This window comes from Ornithorhynchus anatinus, chromosome 6 (assembly GCF_004115215.2).
Source record: "Ornithorhynchus anatinus isolate Pmale09 chromosome 6, mOrnAna1.pri.v4, whole genome shotgun sequence".
Lineage (NCBI taxonomy): Eukaryota > Metazoa > Chordata > Mammalia > Monotremata > Ornithorhynchidae > Ornithorhynchus > Ornithorhynchus anatinus.
The window spans coordinates 25,698,497-25,715,594 of NC_041733.1; the positions used below are offsets into that span (position 1 = coordinate 25,698,497).

The 17,098-nt window shown below is 41.6% G+C and overlaps 1 protein-coding gene across 2 annotated transcripts; it reads left to right on the plus strand.

Moving 5' to 3' along the window:
* The first annotated feature begins 654 nt into the window (after nucleotides 1–654).
* Nucleotides 655–15,691, plus strand: CD40LG (CD40 ligand). Of its 2 annotated transcripts, XM_029067066.1 has the most exons (6): nucleotides 655–685; nucleotides 3,717–4,060; nucleotides 5,783–5,914; nucleotides 11,094–11,139; nucleotides 12,391–12,453; nucleotides 15,312–15,691. In XM_029067066.1, the coding sequence occupies exons 2-6, from the start codon at nucleotides 3,905–3,907 to the stop codon at nucleotides 15,680–15,682; spliced, it is 768 nt and encodes a 255-aa protein (XP_028922899.1). In that variant the 5' UTR covers nucleotides 655–685; nucleotides 3,717–3,904; the 3' UTR covers nucleotides 15,683–15,691. The 2 variants fall into 2 exon arrangements, with proteins under 2 accessions (XP_028922899.1, XP_007664209.1); XM_007666019.2 differs by lacking the exon at nucleotides 655–685 and having other exon boundaries at nucleotides 3,317–4,060.
* Nucleotides 15,692–17,098: the final 1,407 nt, after the last annotated feature.

Here is a 17,098-nt window from a genome sequence, read left to right on the forward strand (position 1 = left end):
AGAGGTCGGCGGCAAGATAGATGAGATTGAGGTACTGTGAGTAGGTTGGCATTAGTGAAGTTTGTGGGCTGGACTGGAGTAGGAGTGCAGCGAAGTAAGGTAGGAGGGGACAAGGTGATTCAGTAATTTAAAGCTGATGGTAAAGGGTTTCTGTTTGATGTGGAGGTGGATAAGCAACCAATGACAGTTCTTGAGGAGTGGGGAAATGAGGACTGAATATTTCTGTAGAAAAATGTTCCGGGCAGCAGAGTGAAGCATAGACTGGAGTAGGTAGAGATGGGAGGCAGGAAGGTCAGCAAGAAGGCCGATATAGTCATCAATGCAGGAGAGAATAAGTGCTTGGATTAACATGGTTGCAGTTCGGATGGAGAGGAAAGAGTGGATTTTACCCTTTTCCTTTAGCCCTCCCTGTCTTCAAAGCCTTATTAAAATCACATCTTCTCCAAGAGGCCTTCCTCAACTAAGCCCTCATCTCTTCTCCCTCTCCCTTCTGCATTACCTTTGTACTTGGATTTGTGCTCTTTATTCACTCCGACCTCAGTGCTACAGGACATATACAAATGTGTAATTTATTTGAATTTCGGTCTCCCCCTCTAGGCTGTAAGCTCACTGTAGACAAGGAACCTGTCTACCAACTCTGTTATACTGAACTCTTCCAAACACTTAGTGCAGTGCTCTGTACACAGTAAGTGCTCTATAAATACGATTGGCTGATTAATCTATCAGCTCGCATGGCACACTCTACCTTCCATGCTCTATGAAGCAATCTCTCAACTGTGGAAGTTATGGCAGAAATGGGGGTGGAAAAATTGAATGGGAACCCAACGAATGGTAGGGCAGCTGCTATTGGCCAAAAGTTGGGGGGAAACTGATGCTGAAGGTCAGCCTGACCCCCCACGTCCAGCTCTCCTCCAGTTTCGGTTGGAAAGTTGAGGACCAAGGCAACTGGAATCTGCATCCCTACCTGCTCGTGTTGCTGCAGAAACGCTTCACATTGAGGATATCCTTCCCCAGCACAGAGGACAGTGCTTGGTACATAATCAGAGCTTTAACAAATACCACAGTTAATCAGTGAGTGTGTTTGTCTGTGTGTGTGTGTGTGTGCTAGACCTGCCTGAGTGAGCGTGTGTCCCTGGGTCCCTTTGCCCTGTTTCTTTCAGCCTGTCCATTGTCTCATGTTCCCTCTATTTCTTCCTAACTCTAGGACAGACTTGCCAGTAGTTCCCCTGCTTTCAGATTTTGGGTCCAAGGTGCCTAATTTTGAACAGTTTTCTTTAAAGGTCATGGTTTGGAAAGGGGATCATTCGATGTTCAGTAATGTGCTGTTTAAATCACTTGACAAATGCATCCCTAGTTGCACTAAGGCCACCACCCCAAGTCTCAGCAGTGATAATTTCCTTAGAAGATATGCACAGAAGAAATTTGGGTGGTGATCTTAGAGAAGAGTCCGAGAAGCAGCAATGTTGCCTCTTAGTCCAAAGAACAATCTGAGATGGAGGAGAGTTGACCACTTATACACTGAGATTGCCAGTCCTGCAAATTCAATGGCCAAAGCCTCCTTATCCTCAACAGTAGCATTTAAACAATCTAGATGACTGACTTTAACTATTTTGCTTTTCCCTGGCCATTTTTAGAACTGAATTATCTGGACTTTCTATTCATTCATTCATTCATTCATTAGTATTTATTGAGCGCTTATTATGTGTACAGCACTGTACTAAGTGCTTGGAATGTACAATTCAGCAAGAGATAGAGACAATCCCTGCCCAATGACGGGCTCACAGTCTAAATGGGGGAGATAGACAGCAAAGCAAAACAGAACAAAAACAACATCATCAAGATACATTGAATCAAGGGGATGTACACCTCATTAACAAAATAAATAGCGTAATAACCATATGACCCCAGTTCACCAGACACTTACTAATTCTTAACTCCTTGCAATTTGAACAAACAGTAGGACAGCTGCTATTGGCCAAAAGTTGGGGGTGGGACTGAGGCTGAAGATCAGCTCAGACCCCCCATGTCCAGCTCTCTGCCAGTTTTGGTTGGGAAGTTGAGGACCACAGCAACTGGAATCTGCATCTCTGCCTTCTTGCCAACTCCAGCGACCACTACTCCATCTTTATCCTTCTCCATCTCTCAGGTGCCTTTAACACTGAGGACCACCCCCTTCTCTTGGCAACCTTATCCACCCTTGACTTCAGCGATACTGTCCTCTCACGGATCTCCTCCTATCTCTCAGACTGTGCTTCCTCAGCCTCTTTCTGAGGCTCCCTCTCTGCCTCCTACCCTCTCACTATGGGGGTGCCTAAAGGTTCAGTTACAGGGCCCCTTTTCTTCTCCATCGACACATCCTCTCTTGGAGAACTCATTTGCTCCTGTGGCTTCAGCTACCAATTCCATGACGATCATTCTACCTCTCTAGCCCTCACCTCCCTCCTTCTCTGTAGTCTTGCATTTCCTTCTGCCTTCAGGACATTTCTATTTGGATGTCCCACAGACACTTCAAACTTAACATGGCCAAAAGAGAAGTCATCTTCTCACCCAAAGCCTCCCCCTGACTTCCCTATCATTGTAGACAGCACTGCCATCCTCCATGCCACATGCCATAATGCCATAATCTTGGCATTACATTCAACTCATCTCTCATTCAACCTACATATTCGATCTATCATGAAATCCTGTCAGTTCTACCTACACATCTCCAGTTACAACGCCAGAATCCGCCCTTTCCTCTCCATCCAGACTGCTACCATGCTGATCCAAGAACTCCTCATTTCCCGCCTTGACTACTGCATCAGCCTCGTCGCTGACCTCCCTGCATCCTATTTCTCCCTCTCGGGTCCATATTTCACTCTGCCGCCTGGATCATTTTTCTGAAAAACCATTCAGTCCTTATCTCCCCATGCCTCAGAAATCTCCAGTGGTTGTCCACCCACTTCTGTGTCAAACACAAACTCCTTACCACTGGCTTTAAGGCACTCAACCAGCTCTCATCTGGAATGCTTTCCCCTTTCATAACTGACAGTCCACCACTCTCCCCACCTTAAAAACCCTCCTAAAATCACATCTCCTCCAAAAGGCCTCTTAGATTAAGGCCTTTATTTCCCCCATCCACCCACCCCTCCGTGTCAACTGTGATCTTGGCTGTGTACCCCTTTAAACACTTTGATACTCACCCCAGCCCCACGATACTTACATAAGCAATCTTATACGCTACTATTTCCTCTATCCCTACTCTATTTTAATGTCTGTCTCCTCTAAACTGAAAGCTCCTAGTTGGGGATCATATTTACCAGCTCTGTTGTATTTTATTTTCCCAAGTACTTGGTACAGTACTCTGGATGCAGTGAGCACTCAATAAATACAATTGATTGATAATTCTCTGCTTTGCAATCATTGGCTAGAAGCGATCGTGCAGGTTTCCTTGTACTAAAGTTCACTTAAAGAAAATCTTGCAAAATCCTAGCCAGGGATGAAGATCTAATTTCAAAATAAATCCCATTATTTGTTGCTAAACATGTCCTATTTCATGCCCGGAAGGCACTTTGTCACTTTGGGATGATTGAATTAGAAATGACTCTTTTGCAAACCAAGATAGGTTCAACTGAGGTAGGAAAATGCTGCAATTAACTCTTATGAAGTCTGTGACATTGTTAGGCAAGTATGAATATATGGAAGAAGAAACTTGAACATTTTTTTCTTTAACAAAGGGGAAAAGGCTGGAAGTAAATTTAAAGGAAAAAACCTTCACGTAGTTTCTTGATTCAAGGAGAAAAAAAGAAGAGCCATATTTTCCAGGAAGTCGAGTTACGATCCTAGTAAGAGATAGCAACAGTGAAATGTCAGATGCTGCTTCGGCATCTCTCTGTCCAAACGCACCATTTCAACCTGCACCAGAATGAATGAAGTCTACAGTCAGCCTTCTCCTCGGTCAGTCAACACTGGATCTCCTGCCACTATGAAATTTCTCCTGGGTTTTCTTACTGTCTTTGTCACCGCTCAGATCATCGCGACGGCACTTTTTGGTATATATCTTCACAGGAGGTTGGATAAGGTAATATGAACCAAAAGTCTTTTCCCCTGAATGCGCCTTGGACGGTCACCCCCAAAATTCATTACGATGCATCGTGTACAGAGCAGCATTATTGCAACGCAATTTGAGTTTTTGAGATCATCAAGTCTGGTCATTTAACATTCTATTCTTTTTACAGTGAATTTGCTTCTTTTCATCTTAATTTTAGCTTATCAGGGCAGGGAAGTATTGATTTGGTCAAAAAACTAATATCTAGTTGAAGAAAAACGCATTCTCTGGACAAATATATGAAGACCAAAGATTGCTTGGGCTATAGACTCATGTCCAAGTATCTCTGTGAGTGTTATTTGATCAATGGCTGTGCAATAAATAGTTGTGGTCAGGCTAAAATACATGCTGACATGTTTGATCTTGGGCTATTTGACCTTCCTAGTGGTTGAATTCATGGGAAAAAGATAGGCAGCCTCTTACATGATTTGAAATCCTTTAGAAACTATAACAAAAATACTTATTTTAATGTACATGGATGAGGCTGAAAAAACAGAGACTGGGTCTTTTTAAAGGCAAGGCAAAGTAGAGAGTTGGGACACTTACCTGGGTAATTTTGGCCAAATAAAGGACTTTTTTTTTAGCAAGAATGATCAAGGCTATATCAATCATTTAACAGAAATAATTACTTCATTTTGCTTACGGGACAAAGTTTAAGTTCAACTAAGAGAGAGAGAGAGAGAGAGAGAGAGAGAGAAGGATCATTTAAGTAAAATAAACCCCCTCTTTTTCTATGTTGTAAGTTTAGTGTTTTTAATTATCCACATAAAATCAACTACCCATTCTCCACTGCTTGTGCAAATATTGTTGCAAAAGGGTAATGCATTCAATTATTCATCTACTAATATTTGCTGGGTGCCTATTAAGTGTCGAGTACTGTGCTAGGTGGTTAGGAGAGTGCAATAAAAGAAAAAGACTTGCTCCCTGCCCTTGAGGAGTTTACAATCTTCCCTGTGCCTTGTTTTTCACATAAAACTTACAATATTTCCAAAAGTCAAGAATTACAAACTTAACCTCCATGTAGGTAAACAGGTGGATATAGATTAAAATGCACTAACCATACTGAAAAAGCAATTCTTTTCAAGTTGAAAAAGCTTTCTTTCAGCTTTAACCTGTCACATTGATTTAATTACGAATTAATTGAATTAATATTGATCACTAATTAACTATTTTTTCAAAGCAGAAAATCACAAAATGCTAAAATGCAGCAGTCATTTACATCAGAGGAAAACAAGTTATTTTACAAGCAGCATTTGTAATGACTAAATACTACTGTTGCAATAGGATATAAACATAACTATTCTACAACTGCTACCAGACATTGAAAAATTCTAATTTAGGATATAGTGAAGTTTTTTTATTATAACAGTTGCAATTTCCACCCAGATTCAGAAAATACTCCAATTATTCCAGAGCATTTTGCTTTTGAAAAATTACAAAGATAGAAAACAATAATTACTTTCTGCCTTATTTTGTAAAATACTCATTTCAATAAAACACTGCTAGAGAACTGAGAAAATTCACACTCAAGTGTCATTTAGAATGGGGGACAGAGGCCGTATCGGCTATTTATCCCAGGGATTAGCACAGTACTCGGCCCACAGTAAGGGCTTAATAAATACCGTGGTCGTTATTATTTGTTTGGTTTTCCTTCAGAATTACCTTTATGCTTTCCCTCGTTTTTTTCCCTAACAGGTAAAAGATGAGATGAGTCTTCACGAAGATTATGTGTTCATGAAGACAGTACAAAAATGTCACAATGGAGGGGCATCCTCAACATTACTAAACTGCGAAGAGATAAGGCACAGGTTCCAAAAGCTTCTTGAGGTAAATAACTCTTCAGTAAATGGTCCTGAAGGGCTTTTCTCTGAAAATACATGTTGCAGCACTATTTACCGATGCAAATTTTAATCAACTGTGTAAAGAAAAGTTCTATTAAAGACTGGTGTAGTTAAGAGCCACCTCCTCCTTTAAGGATTAGAAAGTGAGATTGTTTCTATTGAATTCAGGAAGAAATGGCTTTCTGGTCTTATACAGTAAACGCTTTGTCATCCAGCCAGTTTCCAGACAGTATACTCTATTAACTGTCATTTCTGAGGTCTCTCATAGAAAGGCAATTCTTGCCTGAGGAATCCTTGTGAAGAAGAGCCTCCTTCCGGTGGGAGATGCAGGGTTACATCACCTGTGTTCTATGTAGTTATTGGGGAGAAGGCTGGCAAAGTCGAGCTGTGTATAGCCCGACAGAGTTTTGCAAACACTCTCAATCAAGTATATTTATTGAACGACTTCCGGGTGCAGAGCACTGTAAGGGCTTGAGAGAGGGCAACAGAGTTAGTAGACACATATCCTGCCCTTGCCCTCCGTAGGAGTCTTAGCAAGCCTGTTTGGTACGGTGCTCTACCACACTATTTGCCCTCACACAGTGTCTCTGACCCCTGTTCTATAATATCATTCCTCACTAGGCACCCTCTCTAGGCCTCTATATGATTTTGTGAAATCCCTGCCAGGTAGCCCTTCCTTAATCAGAATGGCTGCCTACCTAGCACCTCCCATTCCCCTAACTTGCAGGATAACAGAGCTTTTACCACTGATCAAATAAAGTGAAAGAGCACAGTGTTCGTTTATTACACCTTAACAGGTGAATGTAAGGTAGCCTACTTACATGGTTTCTCTTCAAATGGAAACTTAGGATGCTTAAGATAAGAGGTCTCAACAAATTTCATGAACCATTCTCTGAGGTAGGGAAGTTCTCCAAACGGGACTTCATTGGGCCTTTACAGGCCTGGAGGTTCACTCTCAATATTGTGCCCTTGGGCTTTGGAAAATGCCTCGTCATCTCAGCCGGCTGAATTTCTAGATCTTGGTGAATCTTGGTAGAAGGTATCAGGGACCTCTGATGAGGCGGGGCGGGCTCTGCCTATGGCCAAATTCCCCCAGGCCAACTCAGGTAGCAAGAGAAACATCAATCATCTAATGGTATTTATTGAAGGCTTGCTACACGAAGGGGAGCGAACTAAACATCTGGGAGCATGATAGATTTGGCAGACACAGTTCCTGCCTTCAAAGAGCTTTCAGTCTAGCGGGCGTGAGAGACATTAAAATAGATCACAGCAGATAGGGCAGACTATAAGGACTTGAACAGTATAAGGGCTGTGGGGCTGACTCTCGTCAATGACATTTTTGGGAGATGATAATTCCACAGGGCACAGGCCTTTAAAGCTGTTGTCTGGCAGTATAGTCTGACCCTCTATCAGAAGCCACTACGTGCCATTCCTTGTTGAACTTTATTCCTGGTGTACCAACAGCATGAAGCACAAATTTTTGAACCCAATAAGGGAAAGGCTCACAAGGTTCCAGAAGTGCAATCTATGCCCTCTTTCAGAGACTTGTTCATGGATCAATCAATTTTTTTGAGCACTTGCTGTGCATAGAGCACTGAAGTAAACTCTAGAGATAGTACAATAGAACAGACGGTACAATATAACTGCGTTGATTATATTAAATTCACTGACCACAACAAAGCTCAGAGATATCACTTAGAACTAATAAAAAATGCCCAATTTAAGCATATTGCTGGAATTCCTATGAGGCAAGGGGAGCCTCCAAGAATTTCATTTTGCACTATCCGGAGAGACTTTAACCTGGCATGGATCACCCTACATTCCTATATCTTTGTGTACTGATCAGGCTGAGGCGTCACACTGAATTTTTTTTTTTTGAATGGAATTTGTTAAGCACTTACTATGTGCCAGATACTCTACTAAATCCTGGGGTAGATACAAGATTATCAGGTGAGATACAGTCCCTGTCCCATGTGGGGCTCACAGTCTTAATCCACATTTTACAGATGAGGTAACGGAGGCACAGAGAAGTTAAGTGACTCGCTCAAGGTTACACAGCAGACAAGTGGTGGTGGTGGGATTAGAAACCATGTCCACTGACTCCCAGGTCCATGCTTTTGCCACTAGGCCACACTGCTTCTAAATCCTGCCTAGGTACTCTGGTTTCTCATTTGTAAAACAGAGACAAAAAAATCTGGTAGTCATCATGGGGTGTTGGGTAGAACAACAAATCATGATGAAAATAAAACTTCTGCAAGTAAAAAATGCAAGAGGATTGTGAAATAATATAGATTTGGTACTGCTGATGATAGGCCTGAGATAGTGGAGTCTCTGGTTGAGAACAAGGGATGAGTTTTGGTCCAGAGGCTTCGGGACCGAGAACCTGCATAAAAGAATCGATTACTGTGAGGGTGGTTTGTTCCACACCACTCACACACTCTCATCCCTGGCAATCAACCAATGATATTTATTGAGCGCTTTACTGAATGCAAAGCAACATACTAAGCGCTTGAAGACTACAATACAAAAAAATTGGTAGACATGTTCTCTGCCCACAAGGAGTTATAGCCTAGAGTGGGAGACAGATACTAAAATACAGATATGTACTTAAGTGCTATGGGGCTGAAGGTGGATTGAATATCAAGTGCTTAAATGGTTCAGAGCCATGTATGTAGGTGCCACAGAAGGGACGGTGAGTAGGGGAAACAAAGGCTTGGTTGGGGGAAAAGTTTCTTGGAGGAGATATGTGACTTTAGTAAGGCTTTGAAGGTGGGGAGAGTGGTGGTCGGTTGGATGTGATGGGAAAGGGAGTTCCAGGCTAGAAGGATGACATGGGCAAGGGGTCAGCGACAGGATAGCCAAGATCGAGGTAGAGAGAGTAGGTTGGCCTTAGAGGAGTGAAGTGTGCGGCTGGGTATAGTAGAAAATCAGCAAGGTAAGTTAGGATGGGGAGAGCTGATTGAGTGCTTTAAAGCTGACGAGAAAGAGTTTATTTGATGTTGTTGTGGATGGGCAGCTCTTGGAGGATCTTGAGGAATGGGGAGACATGGACAGACCTTTTTTTTAGAAAAACAATCCAGGCATCAGAATGAAGTAAGGATTCCAGGAACATTCCCGCTGGGGCACAGAGTACAGTAAGCGAGTAAGCAAGGCAGAGGTGCGGCACCTTGCTACGTATCGTACATGCAGGATGCACTTATGGCCCAAGTGGCCACAGCATAGTGCCGATGCTTGAACCTTTGGGATAGCCATGAGGATTCTAACTGGAACTGACAATATATGGTCGCAAACTGGCACAAGTATCCTAGCTCCCAGATGCCAGCTGAAGTCACATTTCTCTGATCCTAGCATGTGTATGTACTAGATCCTCCTCTTAGAAAGGTCTTGGCTCTGCATTCCAGGAGAGCCCACCTGATTTGTCCAGCCTGGATTTTTTTTCTTGGTTAACACCAGGTTCTTCTGTTGGGTGCTGGCACGCGATCCGACTAACCGAGGGCCTAAATCTGATATGTAGTTCAGACATTGAGCTCTCTCCCACAACAGAGAAGTAGCGTAGTCTAGTGGATAGAGCACGGGCCTGGGAGTCAGAAGGACCTGGGTTCTAATCTAATCCCAGCTCCTCCACTTGTCTGCTGTGTGACCTTGGGCAAGTCACTTCACTTCTCTGGGCCTAGGTTACCTCATCTGTAAAATGGGGATTAAAACTGTGAGCCTATTGTGGGACAGGGACTGTGTACAACCTGATTAGCTTGTCTGTATGCCTGCACTTAGAATAGCGCTTGACAAGTAGTAAGTGCTTAACAAATAGCATCGTTGTTTTTATTATTATTTCCACTTGTCCTCCTGCCATCTGTAAACTATCAGAATGGAGGTGTGCCGTTCAGTCCTGCGCCCTTTCATTACTCTTACCCTAAAAACATCTCAACCTCAATTGTCACACTCCATTTTTTAAAATGCACTAAATAGTCATTTGTTGACTGGTTATCTCATGATCCTTTCCTGCCATCGCATTTTCATGGTGCACAATTTTAAGATCAAAGTTCTCTAGATGAGCGTTACAAATGGAAAGTAAGGTAAGCAATTACAGTAGCCGATTTTGCATTGCGTGTGATGATTCACGCCCCCATACCTGGCAGCAGAACAGAGCCTCAATCAAACCACCCAAAAAGAGTATAAAAACCATTTCTGGTAGAGAGGCAAAATGGTGAGGTGACAAAACATTTCAATATCCTGTAAGAAAGAAAGGCACCTACATGTCAGAAGACAGGGAACAAAATGCCATTTTCCTTCTCCTTTCCCAGAGAAAATTGATTTGGTGAGTCTCTATTCTTTTCCTGACTCTGCTCTAAAACTCTCCAGATAAGCTCAGCTAAGTCACTTGATTTCTCCAACCTTATTTTCTCTACTTTAAAAAGGGAGGAATTCCCATCCCTAACCCGACGGAGGTTGACGACGCCAACCCGTTATGGTTCGGAAACTTCCTTTTAAGTAGCTCCAGAGTTAAATAAGTTACTAAGGATGTAGAAAGTATTACTGCTAATGTTCTCTGGCAGTGATTTTGATTGTTGCTTTAAAACTGGTTCAAAGTCTTCTTCATAGCAAGGCCCAATTTTAAATAACCCATTCCGAAAAATGGGATATAAGACATCGTAAGGATTTTTTTTCAATATTTCATAAGTCTTCTGCTCTGAGATTTCATACTTGCAAGCCACTTACAGTTAAATTTGCCCTGAAAGAATACCCAAGCTGAGGCACACTGGGGCAGAATATATCAGGGCCAGTACAACAGAAGTTTGCTTTGGAGGTTAACGCGGTATAGTCTGATCTCTTGGGGTGCCTGCTATAGGATAATATTCACTGGTCCCAGGAATACCTGTCAAAGCTGGGTCGCGATTGGTGACATAGGACTGGACTGAAGAATTGGTCTAAATGGAGATGAGGGATGAGAGTCACGAGCCTTGCATTCCCAGATTGATCTCCTAAAAATGTAACTTAACCCATCCGGGCCTTAGTCTTATCTGCAGGAAAGGTTTAGTGATAGTACTGTAGTTATAGCTACATAAAAGCCTTTGTTAGCACCTAAGAGGAGTAATAAGCAGATATTTATGACCTCTGCATTACTATCAAGACACTGTAAAATGACTTTATAAATCTTTCTCTTTTAGGTTAAGGAGAAAGAGGAGAAAGGAGAAGCATTTCTCAAGCAAACAGGTAGGTTGTTTATTGACATTTTCTGCTAATGCTTGCAAACTTAAAAGAAAAACTAAACTAGATATAACCCTTTAAAAAAAACCCTGCATTTTTAAGCTTGTAAATATAACAGGAAACCAAGTGTGTCATCTATGGCACTTGTGGTTTCAGATAGCTCGGTGTCCGTGCATTCAGGCAAACATACAGACATGTCTAATTAAGTTGGTGTTTACCAAATAGCCCCTTCTTTGCCCTTCAATATAACCAATTCAAAATGACAGTGAACCTTTTTCAGAGTGACTATGGACCTATCTTAACCTGAAAAGGAATAAAATTACTGGAAAAGAATCATTTACTATTGTGATCTGTGACATTAGCAGTCTTTAGCACGTTTTTTATAAGGGTTTCAAAAAAAATCCATGTAGAAAAGTGTATCCAAATGCAGAGAAATATGACCACACTAAAACGAGAACATGAATTCCACATCTACCACCAAAAACTCCTGCTTGACTAAGTTTCTCACATGAATTGGCTGTCAGTAATGCCCCCGTGAAATCATGTTAATTTAGCTTTTGGCTATTAAACAGACTATTAAGCATACTAATAACTCATAAACAAACTCTACTGAAGTATACTCGCCCAAGTGTTTAGGACAGTGTTTCACACAGAGTAAAAGCTCAATAAATAACATTTTGATTGATTGATTAAAGCACTGTCATTGAAACTCTGCTTCATGCAGGCAGGAGAGGTTTGAATGGTTGTGCTTCTATGGCTTAGCTGGGACTGAGTAGTTAAGCCAACCTTTTGGGTCTACAGCTTTACCTTGTGCACTCATCTGTTGGCCAAAGGTCACATGGTTTTTACAGGTGCCTTGCAAGCAGGACTTTTTTTGGCATTAAGGTACCTGCTCAGAGATTTAAAGGTTACTTGACCCAAATAAAGATTCCAGTAATGTCTAACAGGTTCTGCTTGGAACAAGCACATTCTATTTACAAACACACAAATACAGTGAAGAATTGAAGGAGTGACGACTGAATTTCCTCACTATAGATCATAGGAATTGTTAGTTGAAAAAATTATTTTTCCTCCTTATCATTTGTCACCTGAATTATATGTATAATTGCCCCAACTGTCCAGTTCAATTTTCTTCCCATATAGATAATTACTGCCACTCCTAGCCAACAGAAAAATGATAGATACTTGGGTTTAAGTGAGAGTGGTTTTTTTTTTGTTGTGGTATTTTTGGACCTAATAGATGTTTCTTCATTTCAGATGAACAGAAGCATCCAATTGCAGCTCATCTTATAGGGGTTAAAAATAATGAGTCAGCATCTGGTAAGTCCTGTCTGTTCAAAAATCATTCCTCGGGGGAATTTCTTTAAGCGGGATAACAATCCTTATAACTGTGGCTTTTTTAGCCAAGTGCCCAACTCCCAATTCCCCCCCACACCCATTGACCGTTCATGCATTGCGTATCCCAGAGGGCTGTATGTCTACAGATGGGAAGACTGGAGAGAGAGCGAGAGAGAGAGAGAGAGAGAGAGCACGCTTTCAAAAATGTGCTCATTTTCTACAAGTTTCTAAGGACTGAGTACCAGCGAGTTGATATTCTGTCAGCTCAGAAGAAATGACTAGCATCCTGGCTCATTACCACTGATTCCCATAGACTTCTGGCTGCTGGAAAAGCTGTGTATATACGGGGTCGAGTGGCCTGGAAATTCAAAGTATGACTCAGGGAAATTACTGCCATCCGTCACTCAGTGACTAGTCTACACACACCTTATTTGGGATGGCCCCGGCCCCAAGGTAAATTCAGAGTACAACTCTTTCTATAGAGTTCAGTATGCACTAGCAAGCTACAGATTTTCCACTGCAGAAACTTCAGAAGCAGTTTTGCGATCTCTGCAACCCTAAATGGTTTCATTTCCATGAATGTTGTTCCACTGTTGCAACTGTTAGTTCTTTTTCCCTAATCAATTATTGGTAGCCTAGGCTGGAGAATGCTTTGCATCTGACAAAACCATGGAAACAGAGTTATTAAGCACCTCATTCATTCATTCATTCATTCAATCATATTTACTGAGCGTTTACTGTGTGCAGAGCACTGTACTAAGCACTTGGAGGATACAATTTGGCAACAAATAGAGACAATCCCTACCCAACAACAGGCTCACAGTCTAAAAGGAGGAGACAGACAGCAAAACAAAACAAACAGGCATCAATACCATCAAAACTCTCAGCCACATGAACAGTTAGAATTTAAAGTTTCAACCATAGGTTCATGCAGACATTGAAATTTAAAGTGAAGATGGAATGCAGGGACTCTGTTTAGCATTCCAGAAAACCTAAAAGAAGAGAAGCTAAACTAAGAAAAGTAACAAGGCCTAGGGATAGAGCACGGGCCTGGGAGTCAGAAGAACCTGGGCTCTAATCTCGACTGTGCCACTTGTCTGCTGTGTGACCTTGGGCACGTCATTTAACTTCTCTGTGTTTCAGTTACCTCATCTGTAAAATGGGAAATAAGACTGAGAGCCCCATGTGGGACATGGACCGCGTCCAATCTGATTAGCTTGCATCTTTACTTCAGTGCTTAGTACAGGATCTGGCACACAGTAAGAGTTTAACAAATACCATGAAAAATAAGTAAAAGGAACAAGAGCTTTATCCCTCAATTTCCTCAGTCTTCTTAGTGTTACTTTGGTGTGGCTTAATTTATCCTAATGTTTTTGATTAAGTCATATAAATATGAACATTCATAAAATTAAAGCATTGTCACACAAGGTACCTTTTATTAGATGGTATCCATATATTTTATAATTAAGTGATTTAAGTGATTAAGTGATTTAAGTGATAATCACTTAATCAAAGGCGGTCAAGATTCAGACAGGTTGTTAATGTTTATCATTCTACTATATCTGCCAGGGAGAAGAAAGATAAAACAAAAAATTGAGGGCCATCATTTGTATTGTTTCTCCAGTTAGGGCTTGGGAGTTTGAGATGTAATTTTCTTGCCATTTCTTTATGAATTTGATTCCCTTTAGAATATCCATGATTTTATAGGTTTCTGATTTTTCATATTCAGCTCTTTAGTATTCCATGGGGGTGTTGTCAAGTCTTGTGAACAAAAAAGCCTTTTATGCTATTATTTATTGAGTAGACTGATAAACCATGAATCCACTTCTTTCTCAAATGTTTGAAATGAGAGATGCTTATGAATTATTTAGATATTAAAGTTCAGTTGGAGAGAGGACTCTTTCATTGAGTGCATACGGTAGCGCCCAGAGTTTCAGGTAACTCTGTCTCCCTGACACTTTGTGGCTACACTTCGGTTGCGTGTTGCACCATAATGGAAGCTAGTAAGGTTCAGAAATGTGACAAAACTGATCTAAATTTTCACATACCCCTCCAACTAACTCAACTCTTGCAGAGACTGAGATTTGAAATCTGGCACATGTAGCACTTTGAACCCACTCAACATCTCAGCTGAGAAAATGGCACACTACTGGTGGATACTTGGGCTTAGCCACAAGATTACAAATGCTTTGCACATTACTGAGCTTTCAAGTTTGTGGCACCCACTACAATGGGAGATCAAAACTTACAGTGAAATGGCAAGTTTATTTTCATACTTCCTTACCTAATTATAGCCCTGTAAGTGGGAGGCTGGTTAATTTCACATCAGCATGATAGGGCAGCAATGAGATTTTCATCTTCTCACCATGCTTGAGGTTTGGCTAGGGAAGTGGGCATTCATTTCATGGAGGACCAAATATGAGGAAATGACCTTGAGCAAACTCTAGAAAATTAACGATGGTTTCATTTTTTTCCAAATACGATTTAACCTCAGGGTCATTTCATGGAGGACCAAATATGAGGAAATGACCTTGAGCAAACTCTAGAAAATTAACGATGGTTTCATTTTTTTACAAATACAATTTAACCTCAGGGAACTCCCTGGTGGATTTGCATTTATTGTTCGTAGTAAGGTATTTTGAAATCATGCTATTCCCTAGAATGACCTGACGGGCACCAGTTTGATCTGGAATTAACAAACTGAATGGACTTATGAACTGTGGCTCTTCGGTGTGGTTCTCCCCCATCGATGGAATCTGCTGGAATTACACTTTTAACTTCTTTGTCAATAGTAACCTCCCGATGACTCACCACAATCATTCGTATTTCTTTCCTCACAGTTTTACAGTGGATGAAGAAGGGACGTTTTACCATGAGCCACTTGCTATCCTACAAAGCTGGGAAACTGACAGTCGAGAGGCCGGGACTCTACTATATCTATACCCAAGTCGGCTTCTGCTCCAAAGACGTAGCCACAGAGAAGGAGCCATTTGTGACTTACCTTTACCTGAGCCAGAAAAGTGGAGCCGTGAGTCCTTTACTCAAGGGAGCCAATTCCCAGACATCAACGCAACACTGTGGTCTTCAGTCCATTCACATAGGAGGAGTCTTTGACCTGCAACAAGGCGTCTCGGTGTTCGTTAGAGTGACCAAGTCAAGTCAAGTATTTTATGATTCTGAATTGACGTATTTTGGCTTAATTAAACTATGATGAATATAATCTCCTACGCTGTGGCCGAAGAAATTACCACCGACTCTTCATGATAGAGCAAGGCAGTTACAACAAACTCTGAGTGGACTCTCCTTGTTTCTACTATTTATGTTTCCATGACCATCACCAGTAGTCAATTGTATTTATTGAGCGCTTGCTTTGTGCAGAGCACTGTACTAAGCGCTCGGGAGAGTAAAATATAACAATATAGCAGACACATTTCCCTGCCCATAATGGTCTTACACTCTTGGGGGGAAACAGACATTAATATAAATAAATAAATTGCAGGTATGTACATAAGTGCTGTACATATGTACATAAGTGCTGGGAGGGGGGATGAATAAAGGGAGCAAGTCAGGGTGACATTGAAGCATGTGGGAGAAGACGAAAGGAGGGCTTAGTCAGGGAAGGCCTTTAGGAGAAGATGTGCCTTCAATAAGGCTTTGAAGGAGGCGAGACTAATTGTCAGATAAGAGGAGGGAAGGCGTTCCAGGTCAGAAGCAGGACGTGGGCGAGAGGTCGGCGGTGAGATAGACGAGATCGAGGTACAGTGAGAAGGTTAGCACTGGAGGAGTGAAGTGTGCAGACTGGGTTTTATTATTTATATGATTGCACTATTTATACTATTTATTAAGGACTCTCACAGAGGTGGTGTATAGAGTCAGTGCAGCTAGCCCGCTTCCTGTCCTGAAGGAGTTAAGCTTCCAAAACAGACAACATGGATGCAGACATCTGGCTAGACATAAAGAGAGGGAAGGATATGATGATGCTCGTGTAGAAACAAATGCAGAGTAACAAACTGTGCGGTGCATATGTTAATCTCTGGAGGTTGGGCTGGAGGGGAGTATTAAAACCTCTCATCCAATTACTCAGTAGTCTATTGAGTCCATCTAATTTTCATTCTTTTTGTATGAAATTTTGTATCTCATGTTATTTATTTGTAAATAAAATCCCATGAAATTGTTTGTTATTTATTATCTAAAGCAAATGAACTCTTGGAGGGAAATATACTAATCCTTTACAATGTGTTTTATATTTTGGCTAAAAATCTGCCATTCCCAGGACAAAACAACTTTGTAAATTTGGGATTGTGGGGTATTACAGATACACTGGCCTTAGATGATGGCCTGAACACACTGTCACCTTAACAGCGTGTTCTGGCTGTCCGATGAAATATGTTTTACTGACTCCTGTGGATTTCCGCACCTGTAATGTGGAAACACACGGGCACACATTTGATACTAGAATTCTCCCACTTCTCCCACGGTGCAGGGGTTGAGTTCTTGCAGAACCCAGCACTACAGAAAACTCATGTGGTAGTACCCACTCGCTGCCTGTCACACATGCATGTGCACAACTGATTCTGCTGATATTCCATCATGTGGTCTCCAGACAGGTGCAGGTTGTTGGAAGAAT

Coding starts and splice junctions, on each gene's coding strand:
- CD40LG (XM_029067066.1), top strand. CDS start 3,905: ATGAATGAAGTCTACAGTCAGCCTTCTCCTCGGTCAGTCAACACTGGA. Junction 5,915..11,093: donor GGTTCCAAAAGCTTCTTGAG/GTAAATAACTCT, acceptor TTTCTCTTTTAG/GTTAAGGAGAAAGAGGAGAA. Junction 12,454..15,311: donor AAATAATGAGTCAGCATCTG/GTAAGTCCTGTC, acceptor CTTTCCTCACAG/TTTTACAGTGGATGAAGAAG.